Source organism: Meriones unguiculatus, chromosome 15, assembly GCF_030254825.1.
Source record: "Meriones unguiculatus strain TT.TT164.6M chromosome 15, Bangor_MerUng_6.1, whole genome shotgun sequence".
Taxonomy (NCBI): Eukaryota; Metazoa; Chordata; class Mammalia; order Rodentia; family Muridae; genus Meriones; species Meriones unguiculatus.
The window spans coordinates 10,458,074-10,476,329 of NC_083362.1; the positions used below are offsets into that span (position 1 = coordinate 10,458,074).

The window sequence follows — 18,256 nt, forward strand, 5'->3', positions numbered from 1 at the left end:
TGCCCTTTTCCCTCACAGTCTTCTTTGAAGACCTTACTCAGTGCCAAGTGGGTGGAGGGCGGGACTTGACAGCAGACCCAAGGCCACTGTGTTCCCCACTCCTAGGCGGGTCTCTAGAGGAGCCAACAGAACCCCGGCCTCCACTGCGTGTGTCTTTGCTACTGGCAAAGGTGTTTCCAGCTCTCTGGAGAGTGAGCCCAGCCTCAGCAGCCCTGCTCACTGCAGGACCGAGGGGATGAAAGCGGAACACAGCCCATGCAGGACGCAGATTTGAAAAGGGAGCTTGTCTGGGGGAGGGGCTCCTAAGTTGCCACACCCCTCAGGTCATGTGACCGTGAGTCAGAGGCATAAACCGAGTTTAAGTACTTACTCGGGCTAAAGGTTCTGGATAGCTTTTGCAGAATCTGAGACAGACTCTGGTTACGTCACCCAGGCTGCTCCCAAGCAGTCCTCCCAAGAAGCAGGGCTGACCGGTATGCACCACAGGGCCACCAGGTTCAGGGTGCAACTTCTGAAATCATGGAGCTGTTGGTTGCTGGGAAAAAGGCAGCACTTGCTAAAAACTGGAACATTTTGCCCCATTCGTACCGTCAGCGAATGGCATCATTTAAACGACTACCGCTAAATGGAACCTGCCAGGAGGAATGCGGCAGGGGTTATTTCAAACCTCTTCCAGGCTGGCACACGGCCAGCCTTCCCAGGATGATCGCTGTTTCCTGCACACCATCTGCAGCATGAAGGGGAAGCGGACACCTCACGCCTGGCCCTACCAGTCTAAACACACGCCTGTGCTTCTGTGTGCCATCTTTCGATGGGAAGAGGCACACATGCAGGCAGGTGAGGGCTGCCAACCTGGGGCCTCTGGGCTCATGCATGGATGCCTGCTCCTCTCCCACAGCCCTTAAAACTGTCTGGAAGGAAACCCCATTTCCTTTATAATGGGACCCTTTCTAGGACCAAGTATAGCCCCTGTGCTCCAACAGGTGTACTATCTGCTGCCCAGTGATCTGAGGGATGACGGAATACGAGCTCATCAGCTACATGATATGGGGTTGTGATCGAGGCCGCGTCTACTGTTACTCAGAAGGAAACATCAGGACCATTATCTGCCACACACACCACAGGAAGGGCTGAATAAAGGCTCTGAGGGGGGGCAGTGGGTAATCAGACTGTAAGAGAAGTGATGGAAGGGTAAACCTCTTCTGGGCAGAACCTACAAGGCAGACACATTAGTTTCACTTCTAGAACCAGGGTTTACAAATGAGCAACAGGAAGAGGTCCTTCCTTAGACAAACATGTCAGCAAAGGCAATGTGCGGTTTATGTATACCAGCAATTATGATCGTCAACCTCTGGCACTATGGTCAAATGTCCCCTGAAGGAAGGAGCCCAATGCACTCAGTTTTTGTTAGTTTATTATTGTAACATTGTGTTGTGAACATCAAACACTGCACCAAAATATGAGCCATTCATCTGGAGACATCTTTGCCATAACTGAAGGTATTGCAGTGATGTTTACAATTCCTGACAGCTTAAAGCTGCTTAGTCACATTGCTGTCTAACAATCCAATACTTCATCAGCTGAACCTAATTTTTAAAAGAAATCTTTCCTCTGCCTTCATGTCAAAAAAAGTTTTTCCCCTGGAAGAGCACTTACTTCACCCGGTTTTAAATAAACCCCAGTGTGCTGTAAAACATGGAAACAAGGCTTCCCAGAGCTCTATGATAAACTTGCAAAAAGAGGGTGCTCTTGTCTCCTTAACCGTTTCTTCTCTTCTGGACGCTGGGCTTTGAGGAGAACTACAGAAGGCTGGCCCCGCCCCACGGGCAAGGGCTGCAGAGGATGGGAGCTTCCCTGATGCTCAGCTCTGGTCCTTGTCTGGTTTAGGATTTTTAGCAGCTTTTGTTTTGGGTCATCACAATAGTACATTTCTTTTTCCAACTGACTTTGAAGATGGGTTAGACCACAGGAAATGCAGTACTGATCACAGGCCTACGTGTGCATACTCCAGGCATGTACAGCCTACACAGCCTGACAGAGAGCAGCCACCAATTCCACAGCAGTGCAAGCTCCAACAATCAGCATCAAAGCCAGCGCTAAAATCAGACTGAACTGCGAAGACAAAGACAAAGGGGGCGGTCCACTGATGCAACAAGCCGGTCTGTCCCTTCAACATCACTTGTCACTGAAGACAAGGGGGACACTGCAACAAGCCATCTGAGGGTTTGTGTGCAAACACACTTGAGGGCATCTCTCTTTCACAGAAAGAACAAATGTCATTTGTAACAAATGGCAATGGATTTTCAGCACACACCTAATACTTAATAACACTACAGTAATAGTAATCATGTCCTTTCAGCAAGAAGACTCCTTTAAATAAGGAAGAAGAGTTACATTCATTAGCCTAAATACCCACTGATCAATCTGCAGTGACAAGTGCAGGGCTAACGGACACGGGGAAAGAAGATCAGCCACCTCAGTACGGCCAGGAGACCCCGAGCCGATAAGGGACCTTCTGAAAAGGCCCATGTGTCCAAAGGGAAAGTGTCAGGAAAAGGAAACAGACTAGCTCAGCAAAAACTCCCTAAAGGACAAACAGAAATGGTCTGAGGAGGAAACATGATAGATTTTCTGTAACACAGAGAGCCGACTAAGCTCACGTTAAGTGCACACAACTCTCGTTCTTCCCCCAGAGCAAAGGTGTGTCACGTCACCTGGGGTGCCGACGGCTTCATGGTGTCAAGTGCCACAAGGCTGCTTTAGCACAATCTATTTTTATGTATATGAATGCTCTGCCTGCATGTACACCTGCACGCCAGAGGAAGGCATTAGATCACACTACGGATTGTTGTGAGCCACATGGGGTTGCCGGGAACTGAACTCAAGACCTCTGGAAGAGCAGATAACTCTTTACTGCTGAGCCATGTCTCCAGCCCACAGAATCTTATTTCACATAAACATAACTGTTTCCCTACGACTACTGACACCAATAACTCTGACAGGGATAGCAGCACTGTGGGGAGTACCCCTTTGATGGGAGTATGTGCCTCCAGGTTTTGCCACTCAGAACTATGTTTCAAAGGGTTTGTCTTCTTTTATTCAGAATCATTACCACAGTCTCTGCATTCAACTGCAATACTAAACTGAGGCAGGGACACTCAACTCTCCAATCTGGAAAATAACCACCCCTTTCCAAAGCCAGCTCTAGGTGAAGCGAACTAAAGCACAGTACGGCCAGCCGTCCTCTGCAGGGGCGCGCAGAGCTGAAGCAGAACTCTCTTTAGGTGCAGCCCCTCTCTGCTCAGAAGCTCTACTTCCATCTTCCCAGTGCAGGGCCCTGACCAAGAGCCACTGACGGTCACTGGAGCGCCTTCCTCCAACACTTCTCTTGACGTTAGCACTGTCCACACCCAGATGGCCACAGGCTCTGCAGACTTTAGGACATCACTCCCCGGTGCCATCGTTCCAACACTTGACCAAAGTACTCACCATGCCAGAGTGTGTTGCCGCCAAGGACGGGCCGGGGGACTCATACCCCATGGGCCCTCATCTGCACGAGAGTCACAGTGATGGGCTGAGGCTGCTGCTGAGATGCTAGCTCTCAACAGGCACATCAGAACTCCTTTCACATGCCTCCATGGACTTCATTACATGGTTGGAATCCAAATAGCTGATCAATGCCACTAGCCAAAGGCTTTTTCCTTGGCAAATCTGAAGCCTACAATCTCAAAAATCCTGTTCTGAAATACCTACCAAGGGCCACTTCAGGCAGGTGACAATGCCAGAGAACAGGGTTATTCCCAGGACCCAGCGCAGCTGCCTTTCTGCACCTCTGAGGTGAAGCTGCCACCACCTTTTCTGTGCTTTAAACCAACTTCTCCCTGCTACTTGCAGACATGACACATGTGCCTGATCTTCTGGCGAGGTCACAACAGTAACAGACTTTCTCTCTCAGGGTGCAGCAGGGACAGGTGAGGAGATGACGATGCGGGGTGCTCTCCCTCCAGAGCCCATGCTGGTGCAGCTGGGCTCACGGTGCTGGCACACAGGTGCCGGGGGCTGCCCAACTTGGCACAGGAAGCAGGTGTTCTAGTTCAGTGAGAAGAATGGAGGTGTCCTGAGGAGGACACACACAGAGCCGGCAACACTACCTGGCCCTCCAGGGAGAGCCCTGGCTACAGAGAGAAACGGTCTCAACTGAGGTGGAAATTTTAACTCTTTACTTGGTGTAGTAATGTGCTGCTCCAGTCTTTTAAGCTTGTGGTTTCTTCCTTTTTAAACTCGGCAGCAGAGTGGTACCCAGCACACACTGTCCAGGAAGCATGTGGGAGCCCATAGGTAATGAAGCACAGGCTTCCCACTGGGGCGGAGTCCCCCTTACTCCTCTGTCCAGGTGCTGAGCGGTGGCCTGGGAAGCAGAAAGAGGGCAGCAGTGCCAGCTTCGGGGCCCTGTCCCAGTTCTGGAAAGCAGGTTCCTGACAGCCTGGCTCTTCATCTGTAAGAGGTCCGGTGACCTTCCCTGCTGGGAAGTGAGGGACCATCCAGGCCCTGCTCAGGAGAGGTCATCCAGATCTACATCAGGGATTGGGTCTCGCCAGTAGCAGAAGGAGCTGAACTCTGGGCACGGGAAGGCCGAGTTCTGTTCCTTACTGAGAAGTGGGAACACATGCTCCACAAGCTCACTCAGCCTGTGGTACCTGGGAGGAGTCGGGGAAAAGGCACAGCTGTTACATTACAATTGCTGCCCAGCACAGGACCATCGGTTGCTAAGCTGGCTCTTCAGATAAAGAGGGCCACTCAACACCTAGAGGTAGCCCTCTCCCAGGGACCAGCCTGTCTTCCACACAGTAAAGACAGTCCTTATGCTGCTATCCACAGGGAAAACCCACTAAAGAGGTATAGCTTTGCTCCTCAGGCCTGGCCCCGTTCTCATCTGTCCTCAGCTGTACCTGGGCTGCAACCTGAATGTACTTACGATGACTTATTTCCTTTGGTCCTTTCCTGTATTAGTTCACCCTTTGGATTCACGGTGAATATTCGACAGTCTGGAACTCCAACCTGTGTGTAAGCATAGACGTCCTGTAGAAGAAAGGAAAACTTAGTTGGCTCCCGGTGAGCCAGAACCACCGCGTCAACTCACGACAGACCCAGAGTGGATGGGGAAGCAGAAAACGCCCACGATACGAACACCTCCCGCCCCCACCCTCTCAGGATGCAGTACAAACGGAGGGTGAGACCTGCCAAAGCAGAGGGGTACTCACACCAAGGTTCTGGTGTGGACTCAAGGGCATGGCTCAGAATCAGTTACCACAGTGGTTCTCAACCCCTTTGGGGGCCGAATGACCCTTTCACAGTGGTTGATTAGAAGATATCCTGCATATCAAGATAGTTACATTATGATTCAACAACTGTAAGTTTGTTACTGTTATAAGTGGCAATGAAAATAACTTCATGGTTGGGGTTACCACATGGAAACTGTATTTAAGGGTCACTGCATTAGGAAGGTTGAGAACCAATGAGTTAGAATTAAGGCAGAGAACCAGTTGGAATGTAGGCAGAATTGCCCAAGAAAATAGGTGGGGGCTGGAGGATGAGGGGAAGAAAGACATCCTTCTGTATAGTCTTGGGGTCAGCAGGGAACTGCAGGGCTTCCCAAGTGCTAGAGCATTTGAATAAGCCTGATCTCTAATACGGACCAGTAATCCCGGCTACTCAGGTGGCCGAGGCAAGGTTTCAAGTTCAAAGGCTCCCTACATTACAGAATGAGTTCAAGGGCAGCCTGAGTAGCTTACTGAGGTCTTGTCTCAAGAAAAAAATTTAAAAAGAGACTAGAGAGATGACTCACTATTAAGAGCACTTGATGCTCTTGCAGAAAGACATGAGTCCAAGTTCCAGCACCCATATGGTGACTCAAACCATCTGTAACTCCAGTTCCTGGACATGTGATAACTTCTTCTGACTTCCAGATACAAGGCACGCATGTGGTAAAACACACGCGCGCGCACACACACACACACACACACACACACACACACAGGCAAAGTACTTATACGCATGCATATGAACACTCGCATACAGGCAAAGTATTCTCTCTCTCTCTCTCTCACACACACAGGCAAAGTACTCATCCAAATGATTTTTAGAAAAAAATTAAAAGGGCCAAAGAGTTTGAGACAACGAGGCTCAAAGGTCGAGTGCAGTCTGGAATGTGAAGGCTCTCGGTCCAGTCCCCAGGCCTGGAGATTTGACTCTGCCTGTGGACCTGGCCCGAGAACTACGACATGACTGGGCCTGCCCCAGGATGCACCTTTTCTTGAACTTGGCTCGTACAAGCACACACTCCAATGACACTTACATTGGGACGGTTTCCAAAGGCAGCATAGAAGGGTTGCTTGGACGGGGCAAACAAGTTCTTAATATCATTCAGACACTCAATTTTGAACTTCTCTGGTTTCTTTTCTATCACTTCCCTAAGCAAGAAAAGACACCAAATTAGAAATGGCAGTTTTTCCTACAGTATGTTCTTGGAAAGATTTTCAGGCTATAGCCACCCACTTCCTCAGTACTTCTGCACTGTCAGCCTTCATCCTAGTGAGTCTCAGGACAGAGCATCTGAGTGATCATGCTTTACTTCACTGTCCTGACTGAGCACTTCAGATAGTCAATGAACGAAGAGAAGCACAGACACGGCACGGCCTGGGGGACCAGGTCAGTGTTCTCTTCATACCCCACTGGGCCTGAGCTCGGCTCCCACCACCAAGGAGGACCCAGCGCCCCCACGGGCAGGCTACCTGTGGAAGGCAGAGAACAAGCTGCTGGGAGACAGCATCAGAGGGCCTCTCGGCAAGATGGTGCCCTTGTCATTGACCCAGTGCAGATAACCACGGGTCATATCGGCCATGCCGATGGCACGTGCGGAACAATACAGAAACTTGTAACCGTTCCTAAAACACAAACACACACACACAGCCTCGTTACTACATCTTCTGGACAAAGACAGGACAACATTTTCTCTTTTCTCAGATTCAAATCAAGTTCCTCTCATTTATTTTGAAAATCCAATCACTGAACTTAGGTTAGGGTTACATACTATGGACAAAAAGAGAGGTATATGCAAAAATGAGTCACGTTAACCTGTAAGGCACTGACAAAATACATGGGGCGCGCAGTTCAGAGAAAGATCCAAAATGGACAGCCCTGGGCCACCTTTACAGTATTTGCTGCGAAGGAGCTATCCAAGGGGTCTTATTTTAAGAACATTTTTTAGACACACACCATTCTGTAGGACAGGGAGTAAAATCACATCACGCAATGACACATTCTGATTTCCATGTTATGGTATTCTCAACTCATGCTGAAGATGCAGCTCCAGGTCAGTGGAACAAGGACATCCTAGCATCCCAAAAAGGATGACTAGTTTTTCCCTTAAGAAACTGTTTTCTATGAATGCCTAATGCTATCAGTAAATAAACCACAATATGAAAATCAGCTCTCTTGATAAATTCTAGCTAAAAATAGTTGCAGTTCTGACTACACAGGTGCTGGTGGTAACTAAACCTGGGCTAAGGCAGGTGAAACCCATTTATAGGCTATCAAGAGCACTCTCTGGAAAACAAAGCCAAAAAAAGTATTTAGGCTATAAACACACAACATATACAGATGGATGATCTGTTTTTCTCTAGTTCATGGGCAAAGCAAAAATGAGGCAAAGGACATATGCGGAGGGTACTTACTCATTGATAGAATGGTAGAGCTTAGCTATACCTTGATGAGTCCAATCTTTACCCAGTTGGGGGAGAATCTGTCCCAAAGCATCGGACCTGGGAAGAGGGCAGAAACAAATACCAGAAACCTAACACATAAGGCCAAACGTTTTCCATTTTCCATCCTAGCTGTCAATGAGCACTAAGTGGGGTGCAAACCCGGGACAAGGTACCAAGTTGGCTTTCTCCTGATTCCATGAAGCTGCATAGCAGCCCTGTGCTAATACACCCCAATGAGCTCCTAAGTGGGGTGTGGCAGGAGAGCTAGTCTTTATTTTCAGAGATAAGGTACTAGCATATCTTTTTTTTCTCTTATCCCTAAAATCTTAAGTTTGTCTTTTTTGAACACTACAATTTGGGGATCAAATAGCCAAACCTTTCCAAGGTACTTTTGAGAAGTCGTTTGCATATACGGTTCCACACGCCTCCTCCTCAGCCATAAAAATGACTGCGTTTGGGCTGCTTGCAGGACATGACATCTTAAGGCATACGGTCTAAAGGACACTCTCCTTATTACTGAGGACTGACTGCCTCCCCAACCCATATCCTTCCTGCAACCCACAGCAGGCTCACGCTTACTTGGTTATTGTTCCATCAATGTCAGAAATGATGACTTTGTCATTCCAGTTCCACAGGTAAATGGTACCTGCACAACGACAGGTGCCCTGATACTGGGTTGTAATACTGAATACGACATCATTGGGGCCATCATGGAGCTTCAATTTTGCCTTTTATAAAAAAACATAACATTAAAGAAAGCTGAAAATATATACTTTGGAACAGAGTTTAAAGCTTTATAACAAACTCAGGGCATGCGGTTTCATGGAGTTAGCACGTATATCCTAGCCCAAACTCAAACGTGGTCATAATGGTTGAGGAAGCCACACTGCTTGAGTACTGTTTTTCTGATACCCACCATAAACAAAACCTCCCTGTCTTTCACCACGCTTGAAATCACTAATCACCGCCCTGACCACAGCCTCATGCTCACCCCAGTAAAGCCATTTCACAGTAAAAACATGTCAAAGTGAGATGCTGGAAACTACATTTAGAATGTCTCTGCTCTGCTATTTTGAGTCCCGAGAGGCAGCATGGGGTCCTGTGCTGAGTGAGAAGGAAGATTCACCAAGAAGCCTGCTAAAAACACTCTTTCCCTGGCTCATTTCCAGACACCGATGTAGGAGGTGTGGGTGGGAAGAAACCTGTGCCACATGCTCTGAGTAGCCCCAGTTGCTCACCAGGGTCTAGGGGTGCTGCTCTCCCAGAGAGGAGCATTTATATGAGCATAGCTCTACTGCTCACACTTACTATCTGGTCCGAGGAGAGTCGGAGAGACTTCTTATATGAAGCTGTGCTACAGTGACTCGTCGCCTCCATGGAGATGGTGTCAGCTTTGATTGTTTCTTCCAGCTCCTGTGACCCCTCATCACTAGAAGTGTCATCTTCTGCAGGCCTATCCAACATCAAATAGTTACAAAGATGCACGGAGCTTGACTGATGAGGGCTTTTATCATTTAGGACAAAATAAACAAGTGTCACAGGTCCACAATCCCTGCCCCTAGAAGTCTGAGGCAGAAGCATCTGTTCAAGCCTGGGCTATATAGGAAGTGCTGGGCTCACAAAACAAAACAAAGAGCAACATCAGGACTTCCACCCTTTCTAGGACGGCAAGAGTTGTTTCCACCGCTTATCCACTTAACGATGCTGTGACCACTGACACCATACATTGAGAAGGCCAGTTACTTTTGCATCGCTATCTTTTAAAACATCATGAGCAAAGTGAGCAGGTAGACTGAGCCCAAGGCATTCACTGGACACAGCAGGGAACAGTTCTAGAGTTAGTAAGTTCACTTTATACTCCTTTCAAAGAGAAAGTAGAAGAGTGAGAAGATAAACTCCCAGGTTAGGATTACCGTGTGGGAGTGAGTGGAGAACAGGGCTGGGAATGTAAGCACTTGCAAACACAGTGTGCTCAGTCTTCCTCAGGCCCAGCCAACTCGAATGCCCAGAGGAGAGGGAGGTACCCAAGCCTCCCTTCAGAAGTGTTAGCATGCCCCTCTGAGATGCCAGGACGACAGCTCTGACTGTGTCAGGAGCCTTCCCTAACCCTGCCTTCCTCCATCCTGGCTGTGATGGGCATGGCAGCTACAAGTGCTGAGGTAAGGCAGTTCTTCCCTACCAATCACTTAATGTCAGCTCTCTCTGTAGGACAAACGTATTTCTGGCTACAAATTCAGCAAGATTGCCCTAACAGCCAAGCAGGGATTGCCCAAGTGCTCTGAGCTAGGAGAAAGGACGGCACCCACCTGGCCCTCGTTGGCTCCTCAGCACTGGAAGGCAGGTCATTTGTTGATGGGACCTCAGATTTTCCCTCCTTGGTCTCTGGCAACTGGAAAGAAGAATGACAATGTCAGTGTACAATGTTTTCTCCAGACTTCAGCTGCAGTCCTTGCTTGGAAACAAAAACCTCAACCCATGACTAGAAACTTGAGACTTTCTACTTGTAGCTGAAGGGCAGAAATCATATGCTGCTTATAAGGAGCAATCTTCACAGAACTGCAGGAAACTTTAAGAACACCATTTAAACCACAAACTAGAAATGGCCCAATACCAGATCTCTGCTAGACACCTGAAGTCCCCTGCTTGGCACCTGCAGAAGGGAAAGGGTCAGCCAGAAACCACAGTGACAGAAATAGGAATGGGTGAGGCAGGACCCCCCTTCTGCTCTCTGGAAGACAACAGGCAAAGCTCCCAGAACCCTCTTCTTTAGAAGGCTCTGAGAAATGAAGACTCGCTGAGTATGGGTCTCTGGACAAACCTGCTCTCCTGTTCCTTTGCTAAAAGGAATGCTCTGCATGTCTGCATGGACATCTATGCGGGCTTACCAGCTCTTGCCCACCTGAACAGTAACACAGGAAGGAAAAAGAGCACAGCTCTAGAGTCAGGGTCAGAGTTGCCCAGGTTCCACCCTGACTACCTACACGGCTTCCCCCAGCTCTACCTTCTAAGTCCAGCCTTCCTAAAAAATGGCCGTTCAAACACCTCCCTCACATCACTGTAAAAGCACTAGTGGAGCTGCTGGCCGAGGCCACTGCCTGTAGCCCGCCCTCTTATGAGTGGCAGAAAAAGAGCTGTTTTTAAAATAAACCAGATTCATTACCTGTTTGGTCATGCTTTCTCTCTTACGCCAAAACCACCATCGGCCAGATTTCTTTGGCATCTTGTCTTTAACCCAGGACTCGACTGTGGCCTACAAACAGTATAGGTCAATACAACCTAGTCGCTGTGAATCACCAATCCCTTACTACCATTATCCTGCAGAACAGTGCCTTATTCTAAAATGAACAATGCTCTACACACATCCCAAACCCATCTAGTGCTTTAAGTAGCTCAGAAGGAAAGGCAATGTACTCCTTTGCAAATGACAGGTCCAGGGCAGTTTTGTGGTGTGAGGCCCATGGACCAGAAGGTTCTGTTAGCAGACAGACAATCTCATCTCTTGTCTTTGGCTGATTACACAAATGTCTTGGTGGTGGGCAGTTCTGTTTAACAGGCATCTCAGCCACAGTCTGGCCACACTGACGTCACCTTTCTGATGAAGTCACCCATACTCTGCTGCTTCTTCCCATGCTGAAAAGATATTTCATCCCTTGACTTTTTTTAACTGATGACTTAGTAAAACCTACCACTCCCCTTTCTTTTTTGTGTTACTGGGGACTGAACTCAGACCTCCACACTTTCAGGAAAGTATTCTATCAATGAGCATTCTTAGTCACTATCTCTGAATTTTCATACAACATCAGAAATTGGTATAAATATTTAACAAATATGAGGTAGGTGGCAGGCCAGGTTATTACCTCGGTTGCAGTAGGCGAATACAGCACTTCGGACCCCTGATATAAAGTACTAAACTCAAAACCTTGAATGGAGCCCAATAATATAGAATATAAACTTTCTGACTGTCACATGTTATGGCTACTTTGAAGGTTTCAAATGCACATCACTTGCCTTAGGCAAACTCTTCTGGAATACTTGCAAGCTAAGGATCATGGGAGCAGCCAAAGCCCAGTTGTAGTAACTATGAGAAACAAAAAATGTACAAAACTATTAGACACAGGGTGTCAGAAGCAAAGCAGAGTTGGGAAGAAAGGATGGAGGCAGAGGGAGGGGTGAAAGACTACAGGAAAAGTGGAAAAATACAGATCAAACTGCTCATTCTTTCCAATAAAGAGACAAGCAACTATATTTTGAAGATTTGCTTTAAACCAAACTTCTCTGAGCTGAGAAAAATCCAGAAAACAGAATATCCATGAAACAGAAACACAGCATTTCAATGACTTAGGAAAAAATAAGCTGAAGCTTCCATCTCACCAATCATTGTTTGTTGGCTCATTTATGGGATCACAAATTTTAAAGCAGGGAAAACCATGACGGCTAATATTGGAGAGTACTTAGCAATGATCAAAGTAACGGTATTTACCGGTTATATATCCGTATTACGAGGTTTGGGTTGTCGATAAGGCCAGGGTTTTCCGCAAACTCATGGTAAGTGATGATGTGCTCCATGAACTTTTCTGTAAAGCAAAGGAGTGGTCAGCGTGGTGACAGTGCACAGACCCCACAGGACGCTCACAGTGCTCTGTGCTAAAGGACTTATGAGCCTAAAAAAAGGCTTTGTAGAAAAGCTATTTTTTTTTCCTACTTTCCAGAATTTTTAATAGTTAAAAGCAGAGGCAGGACTGGTTCATTTCAGCTCTTTCACTGCCAAACCAGGGGGTAAGGACTGCTTCAGCTTCTCTGCCTTCTCCTTGTCTGTGATGACCAGGCTGTAAAGGTACCTGCTGCAGCAAACCTTGAACTTCACAAGAAGAGGGAGCTAGAAAGACCTGGAGGGGACAGGAGCTCCACAAGTCAATCAACAGAGCCAAAAATCCTGGGCCCAGGGAGTCCTGCAGAGACCGATACTCCAACCAAGGGCCATGCATGGAGATAACCTAGAACCCCTGCTCAGAGGAAGCCCACAGGCTGTTCAGTATCTAAGTGGTCTCCCTAGTAAGGGATCAGGGGCTGTCTCCCACATGAACTCAGTGGCCGGCTCTTTGATCATCTCTCCGTCCCCCCCCCAGGGGGGGGTATAGCCTTGCCAGCCACAGAGGAAGACAATGCAGCCAGTCCTGATGAGACCTGATAGGTTAGGGTCAGATAGGAGGGGAGGAGGACCTTCCCTATCAGGAGACTAGGGCATAGGGGGAGAAGATTGGATGGGTGGGCCCAGGAGAAGACGAGATAGTGCTGTGGGGATACAAAGTGAATAAACTGTAATAAGTAAATAAATTAAATTTAAAAAAGCTGTATTTTCCATATTTAGTAAAGACACTATCATATTGCTAGGATTCAAACAAACTAAACTCCAAACAAAAATAAAACAAAAAACCACAATCCTTTATGTTCTAACATTCACTGCACCCAGCTGCCATTTTGAGGCAGCTGCAGGGCTCTGTTCACCTCGTGTTTCTTCACGTCTTTGTTCTCTGAAGGAGAGGAGACCAAGGACAGTGTTGAAGTGATGGTGTTGTTCTTGGGAAGGAAACCTTGCCTTTTAGAAAAAGCTACCACAGGCCAGTGGCCAAATTGAGAAAACAGCTTAATTTAAAATGAATATAAAGTTGAAAGAGGCATGAAAACCGAGGGAAGCAGATCTGCCTGGACTACGCGGTTGACCTAGGCAGCTCAGTTGTTATTTACACTAAAGTAAGGAGGGATTAGGTGTAGCTAAGACACACTACTTGTGGAGCAAGCCCAAGACTCTGCCTTCACTCTACCCACAGGAGGTGGGCGAACAAAAGGTGGAGCAACATGGGACAGAGGTAACCCTACTTTCTGCTAGAAATCCTGGCACTGTGTACTCAGTGGACAGCCGCCACCCCAGCGCCTCATGACCCACACTCACACACAGTCCTCATGTTTGTCAGGAAGGCAGTGGGGGCCCCCACCCCCACAGATACGTCAGCAACTTTACACGCGAGCAGCGTCAAGGCATTGTGACCCCACCCCAGTGCTCTGCGGACAGCACAGCTTGTCAGTTATCAAGTCCTGAGAGTGACTCAGGCTTCAAGGCAGAGGTGCTCACAAAACTATCTCACACAAAGGCAGTGAGATAGCCCAGAACCCTTAAGGGTGAGGCTCTAGGGGTGTGGCTTCATGAAAAAGTACCCCACACTCACACAGGCCAGCGGAGAATTTAAACACCATTAAATGTTTACAGCTAGCTTTCTCTGTAGTTCCCCCCCACACACACCAGTAATTTATTGAACAGAGGTCTGTGCACAAGGACAGATTTTAAACCAAGTGATGACCAGGCCCAGCCGTCCAGCATACCTTTAGAAATCTCTCCATTTTCACTGAGGCCTCCACAGAGGGAGAGAGTGACGTCCGGCAGGTCCATGGCAGAGTCAGAGAGACACTCAGTGCCACTGTCTGCAGCTGCACTCCCCACAGACTGTGGGGACTGAGAGCCTGAGAACGTGTCAGCTTCAGGCCACGGCCTGGAGCCTGGGTCAGTGTCACTGTGGCAGAGGGAAGAAAGCAGGAACAGGTGTTTATTTTGTCATAGCCTCATAAATAAATAAATATATATTTTAATTATTATTATTGGCTTAGTGTATGGTTCTCTAGGGTCTCAGATCAAAACTGCTTATCCCCTGAGAGGAAGGGCCAGAAATCAAACCCGACTTGGGGTGTATGAGGGCATGTGCATGCCTGTGGGCACGGGATAGCACACACACCTGGAGGAGCCAGAGCACAGTGTCAGTCAGGTGTCTTTTCTCACTCAGACTTATCTGCCTTAAATCAGGTTCTTCCCTCCCACAACCGCAGGCTCGCCATCTGGGCCAGGCTGGTCAACCAGAGAGAGCTCTAGATCTGCCTATCTCCACCACCCAATACTGCAGCTGCAGGCATGTGAAGCAGTCACGCCTTTTTTATGTGGGTGCTGGGGATTTGAACTCAGGCTCCTACACTTTCTCACTGCAAGCACTCTTGGTCACCAAGCCATCTTCCCAAATGACCCCACTCTCTACAGGTTTTTAAAGTAATACGCTTAAAAATCAGATCTTAAATGACATCAGTGAGAATCTGAATTCTAAAGAATTAAAAAAATTAACTGTGAATGTTGTAAATACTTCACAAAGTCACTCACGATAGTGCCAGCCATTAAACTGGGGCTTTGTGACTATAATTAAAGGAATAAAAGAGTTATGAGCACTTACTTAAATTGCCATGATGGAATAACAGGAGAGTTAAAAATCTGACATTTGGAAGCCCTTTGATGCTGCATCCTAGGAAAGAAGGCATGGCAATATACACCAGGCAGAAAATGACTGGGTCCAGGGCTGTGCTCTGAAAACAGCGGCCCTCCCAACCCCAAGGCTTTCTCTAACTTCATGTTAGGACTCTAAAACTAACTTAAGAGGCGGGAGTTACTGGAGAGAAGTACTCAGGAGTTGAAGCATCTAGAGAAACAGACTATCTGCAGCAGTGAGGTCTGGGCCTTCCTGTGTGATGTGTGTGATGTGGGTGTTTCTAGGCAACGCACAGAAGGTCTGGAAAGCCTTTGTAAAGGAACCTACGTGTGAAAAAGGAAATGGCACATCCCACTTCTTTGTCACAAACATTTTAAGTATTTTAAACTTTGGTGAATATTTAGTATAATACTTGAGATGTTCAAATTCTTCCTAAAGGCTAGGAATTTTTTTTTTTTTTTTTAGTACTGGCAATTGAACTCACGACCCTCATGTGTGTGAGACAGGTAATCGGCTACTAAGTCACATCCCTAACCCAAGAAGGTTTTTTAAGTTTTATTAAAGCAAAACAAAACACGGCACATCTGGTGAAATTAACATGAACTTCTGGAAACAAAACAAACCATCTAAAAGTTCAGCGGTAGGCAACAGCAGAGTGCAGGCACGCAGACATGTTCCTAGTAGGAAGTAGTTTCAGGTTGGGGGAATTTTCTCTTTATAGTAATGCACCTAACTTCCAAACTGACATGAAACTGATGGAGAAATTGTCTCTTTCTTAGAAACGGTTAGAAAGCCATGCCCCCTGAGATATGGCTGTGCAGCAGACCCATGCAGGGAAGGGCAGAGAGGCAACACCCACACTTGAATCAGACCAGACGATGACTGTCTGTTCTCTAACTGGGCACACAAGGTCTCCCAGAGCCACCTGACTAAGCTGTGACCGTGGGAGGCAAAGGTCTGCACCCCCCCCCCCCACTGAGGCCTCTCTCTTGTCCCTCTCTGCTCCTGTGTGGGGGCTCCCACTAACGCTAGTGCTGGAACGCTGCCCCAAGTAAGGCACTGTGCTTATCAGCTGCAGCAGCTGGTGTCATGAGGAATGCCATCTGACTCAGCACGCTGCCAGATGCCCAGGAATGATGGGACACGTGTCAAAGCGTGGCGGGATAAACTAGGACAGTTAGTAACAGGGAGAGACAACCACCGCAAAGCACACTGGAACACATCCCACGGTCACTCCTTTCGCCGAGTGTGGCTAATGAACAGACAGGGTCCTACCCGGGAAACTACAGCCGGGACTGCGACAGTGACTGGGTCTTTCTACCCCTCCCCCCTTTCTTTTTGGCTTGTTGAGATGGACCTTCTCTATTATATAGCTGTCTGCTGTCCTCAAACCATCTCTGTAGACCACCCTGTCCTCAAATTCAGAGATCCCACCTGCTTCTGCTTCCCAAGTGCTGGGATTAAAGGTGTGTGCCACCATGCCTGGCCTTGCTCTCTATTTCTTAAAAGGGATATTTAAAAAATCTAGTATAAAAGTAAAGTAAAAGGTCTTGGAAACATGAGAAAAAGTAAGAGATTACATTTTAGTTTTTCCTACCCTTAAAAAAATAGAGCAATTTCCAATTTTTCATCTTTAAAAACCTATTACTTCAATGAAGCATGGTGGTATTTTAAGATAATTTATGTTGCAGAGTTAGGAAGAAACCTGAAGAACCTCTCAAAAATACCTGTTAAAAATATTAAATATATTTATGTCAATCTAGTTTTCCCACTCCAGGTAAAAATAAAGTTTGTTTTCTCAATAACTCATTTGAAAGAATATAATTGTGTAGAAGGCTCAGTAGAGTCAACCCATTCTTTCTGAGAAGAAAATACACTGGGTTTTATGGCCAGTGTATTAGGTAGTAATTCCTCTAAGGTCAAAGCGACTACGGGAAGACAGTCAATGTACAGTGTGTTGAAGCTCACAGGCAAGTCGCTTTAACATAACGAGGGACGGGCAGAATGGTGCTGTGACATGGTAGAACTGTGGGCGATATGAGGCCACAGCGTCCCCCAGAATGGGGCCTATTAAGACTCAGGTTCAGAACTGGCTTCACACTCTTTCAAGGCGTTAAGAAATTCTTTGTAAAATGTTTACAAATTGAAATGTACTATTTTAAAGCACATACCTAAATAAAACAAATGCCAAAGACTTTCCTCAGGTATGTTCAGTTTGTTATTAGTGGTGTAAGGAGTAGCAAGCCACTGCTGCGGGTGGCACAGGTAAAAGTGCCGTCAGAGCTTGGCGGCCTCGGCTTGGTCCCCGCAACCCACATGGTGGAGAGAGGGCTGACTCCACTGTCCTCTGACCTCTGTGAATGTGCACTGTGCATGGGCACACCACACACACACACACACACACACACACACACGGGGCAGGGAGCACTAAATTCTAAAGTCAAGCACTTTCACCTGGCTCTCTCCCTACTGTACCAAATGTTTTCGTAAACAAGTACTTTCAAGTCTGTACAGTCAAAGCACACACTGTTTATGAGCTTCCCAAAGCAGAAGACATGAACAGATTTAACTGCAAGACAATCACTCCTCTTGCTCAGATGACACTACCGGAGTCTCTCAAGCTGCCTCCTCCTCAGTGCACAAGCACCTCAAGCTGTCTCCTTGATACATAGCATACACACCTCTTAGGGAAGTAGAGCGCTGCCACTTCCGGCTCCAGAGCCTTCAAGTCATCGAGGTAAATGTCATCAGGTCCCTGGTGCTGACTTCTTTTGTGAACACCTGATATTAAAAGAGAAACACACCAGAGGTAAGAATTATTCTCTATTTACAATTCTGCCATAAAATAAAGTTTTCTAAACAAGATGGGCCACTATGTGCCTACAGCAAGGCCCCTAGAATGCTTGCTGCCTTGTCCTTGTCCTCGCTTATGCGGTTTCTCCCTTCCTCTGTGTCTGCCGATGGGACTGTGGTTCCACAGATTATACTTAGGTGTCCAGGGGCTTCCTGTTTCTAAGTCAAGAGATAGGGAGATACGGAGGGAGGGAGGGAGGGAGGGAGGGAGGGAGGGAGGGAGGGAGGGAGGGAGGGAGGGAGGGGAGGGAGGGAGGGAGGGAGGGAGTCGAGAGAGGACACGGAGACACAGCTCTGCACTGTGCCACCCAATGACCCTTGTGGATGCATACGCAATGC

The 18,256-nt window shown here is 47.5% G+C and overlaps 1 protein-coding gene across 3 annotated transcripts in view; it reads right to left on the reverse strand.

The window, feature by feature from the left end:
* Positions 1–1,397: 1,397 nt before the first annotated feature.
* Positions 1,398–18,256, reverse strand: part of Lpin2 (lipin 2) — a 43,825-nt gene continuing 26,966 nt past the window's right edge. For 2 of the 3 annotated variants that reach the window (XM_060368154.1, XM_060368155.1), the window contains 14 exons: positions 17,746–17,845; positions 15,032–15,100; positions 14,142–14,329; positions 12,244–12,337; positions 11,772–11,841; positions 10,924–11,013; positions 10,070–10,152; positions 9,072–9,216; positions 8,343–8,491; positions 7,734–7,820; positions 6,792–6,944; positions 6,356–6,470; positions 4,976–5,079; positions 1,398–4,697 (listed from right to left, as the gene is read on the reverse strand). In XM_060368154.1, coding sequence (XP_060224137.1) covers positions 4,553–4,697; positions 4,976–5,079; positions 6,356–6,470; positions 6,792–6,944; positions 7,734–7,820; positions 8,343–8,491; positions 9,072–9,216; positions 10,070–10,152; positions 10,924–11,013; positions 11,772–11,841; positions 12,244–12,337; positions 14,142–14,329; positions 15,032–15,100; positions 17,746–17,845 — 1,592 coding nt within the window. In that variant the 3' untranslated portion in view covers positions 1,398–4,552. The remainder of the gene's footprint in view (positions 4,698–4,975; positions 5,080–6,355; positions 6,471–6,791; positions 6,945–7,733; positions 7,821–8,342; positions 8,492–9,071; positions 9,217–10,069; positions 10,153–10,923; positions 11,014–11,771; positions 11,842–12,243; positions 12,338–14,141; positions 14,330–15,031; positions 15,101–17,745; positions 17,846–18,256) is intronic. The other variant, XM_021653793.2, reaches the window with a different exon arrangement.